General features: G+C 48.3%; 2 protein-coding genes across 2 annotated transcripts in view; one reads left to right on the plus strand and one right to left on the minus strand.

Moving 5' to 3' along the window:
• irf2b (interferon regulatory factor 2b) overlaps positions 1-2,225 on the plus strand; it is a 28,451-nt gene that overhangs the window by 25,413 nt on the left and 813 nt on the right. The gene's annotated exons all lie outside the window — the stretch shown is intronic.
• polr1a (RNA polymerase I subunit A) overlaps positions 1-2,225 on the minus strand; it is a 17,551-nt gene that overhangs the window by 13,540 nt on the left and 1,786 nt on the right. The window contains exons 7-13 of the mRNA XM_008327727.3: positions 2,023-2,111; positions 1,765-1,845; positions 1,323-1,440; positions 1,101-1,242; positions 751-912; positions 528-650; positions 24-255 (exon numbers count right to left, since the gene is read on the minus strand). Coding sequence (XP_008325949.1) covers positions 24-255; positions 528-650; positions 751-912; positions 1,101-1,242; positions 1,323-1,440; positions 1,765-1,845; positions 2,023-2,111 — 947 coding nt within the window. The remainder of the gene's footprint in view (positions 1-23; positions 256-527; positions 651-750; positions 913-1,100; positions 1,243-1,322; positions 1,441-1,764; positions 1,846-2,022; positions 2,112-2,225) is intronic.

A 2,225-nucleotide genomic window follows, 5' to 3' on the forward strand; every position in this document is an offset into this window, starting at 1 on the left:
AACAGAGCACACCTTAGTGGAACTCACGATCTTCACTGGGATCTTGTGTGGACCGGGACAGGGCGTCAACAGTTGCTTGGCAACAGCCTCCCTCTGCGAAGAGTCCGTGGCTGACAGGATGGTCCTGCTGCCGTCCTCCGTCACCACCATGGACGCCCCGGGGTGAACGTTGGGCCCGTTGAGGACGGCCTGACGGAGCTCCTTGACGTTCCACGGGGTGACGGGCTGGGGGTACGTCAACTTGGTGGCAAACACCTGGAACAGGAACAAGAAGAACATCTGGATTAGGAGGTGACAGAGCCAGACTGCTCCACCTGGTGTTGACTGTCAGTTATTGCAGGTGTTGTGCAGCAGGTTGTAGTATATATTGTAATACCATACTTTTCAAGTATTTTCAAGTGTATTTCTTATTTCTTGGCTGTGAGTGGATATTTAAAAATACTAGTTCTTGGACCAGTAATACACATGGTCCCATACTGGAGTACACAGAACAGACCAGTGTCTCCTGGTACAGTACAGTCCAGTACCATGGGTATTCCTATTTCGTTGGTTCCGATGTACATGTCAGGACAGATGACGGAGCGCGCAGCGTAGTCCACTCGTTTTCCCATCATGTGTTTCCGGAATAATCCGTCTTTCTTCTCAAGGATCTGAGTGAGAGAATGACACCGTCACACATCGGTCAGGACTCCTTACCTGGACCATGTGGACCACCTGGACCATGTGGACCACCTGGACCTGGTGTGGTACCTGTCTGACTCCAGGAAACTTCTCTGTCATCATTTTGTCCATGTCGCTGTCAAAGACGATGTTGACGTGTGTCTGCAGGCGGATCCACATGTTGTAGAGTTTATCAGTGAGGGTCTGACCAGGGACCCCCGACAGGAAGGACTGGTCCGACTGTTCAGGAGCCTGGAGGAGGAGAAGAAGAAGAAGAAGAAGAAGAAGAAGAAGAGTTAAAGATGTAAAAGGATATTAACAAAATGTAAACAATAATGACAAACAAAATCCAAATAATAATAAATAGTGGTCCAGGCTCTGGTCAGTGAAACAGACTGAGGTCAGGTGACCTCTGTGACCTCAGGTAGGAGGGGTCTCACCTCCTCCACCTCAGTGTCTTTTTCTCCAGCGATCAGGGCCAGCAGTTTTCTGATGTCTCCACAGTCTTTCATCACTGCCTGCATGTTGACAGTCTGACCGTTGGTGAACATCTGATCACCGAGGCGGTTGATTGGACGATACCTGAGGACAGAGAGAGACGTCTCAGTCGGGCTGACATCTTCTGCTGCTCCGTCCATCTGCTGTGAGCTTTAACACCGTACCTGCTCGGTGGAACCACCAGTAACTCCAGGAAGAAGAGGTCGGGGTTCAAAGCCTTCTCTCCCTCCTTTGGTGCTGCTGCCCCCTCCAGGCCAGAGAAGAGACACCTCAGGAAGAAACCTGCAAAAAAAGAAAAAAAAAAGACTAAAAAGGAGGGACGAAGATCTGTGTGTGTCTTTCATCAATTCCTGTGTTCAACTAAAGAGGCCCAGGTTCAGGTCAGGTGAGTTAAGTGAAAAAGTGATTGTGACATTTCATTACTTCCTGTCACATTTTTGTTTGGTGGTGCACTGTGGGATTTTTTACCAACGTTGGCAAACACCGCTGTAGAAACTAAAAATAAATAAATCAAATTCCTGATGTGAACCATCACTGACATTTACTCCATGACACCATGACAACAGGTAAACAGAGCCAGCGGGGGTGTCTGAGGGTCTACTGTACCTTCCGTCTCCCACAGTTTGGTGACGTGCTCTCTGGCTGTACTGGCGGTCAGATACACTCGCTTTCCCGCCAGCAGGTCAACTACAGGAACGAAAACAAGTACAGTCAGAAACTGGATGTACTGCAGGTGAGAGTGTGTGAGTCGTGTTCAAATACTTGCTTTTCTATTATACAGTATATGAATATAAATACATGATAACATACTATACCCTAACCCCCCCCGCCCCCCCTTGTCATGACAACAGTGTGGTGACTCACCACCGGTGTCGTCACTGGTTTGGACTCCCGTTGGCATGGTGACTATCAGTTTACTGTTGTGCTCACGACGTATCGTGAATCTGCCACTGCTGCTCAGAATAAAAAATGAGTCAAAGCTGTTTTCATCACCATCATCATCATCATCACCATCATCATCATCATCACCATCATCACCATCACCATCATCATCATCACCATCATCA

Source organism: Cynoglossus semilaevis, chromosome 15 (genome assembly GCF_000523025.1).
Source record: "Cynoglossus semilaevis isolate Cse_v1.0 chromosome 15, Cse_v1.0, whole genome shotgun sequence".
NCBI classification, from domain to species: Eukaryota; Metazoa; Chordata; class Actinopteri; order Pleuronectiformes; family Cynoglossidae; genus Cynoglossus; species Cynoglossus semilaevis.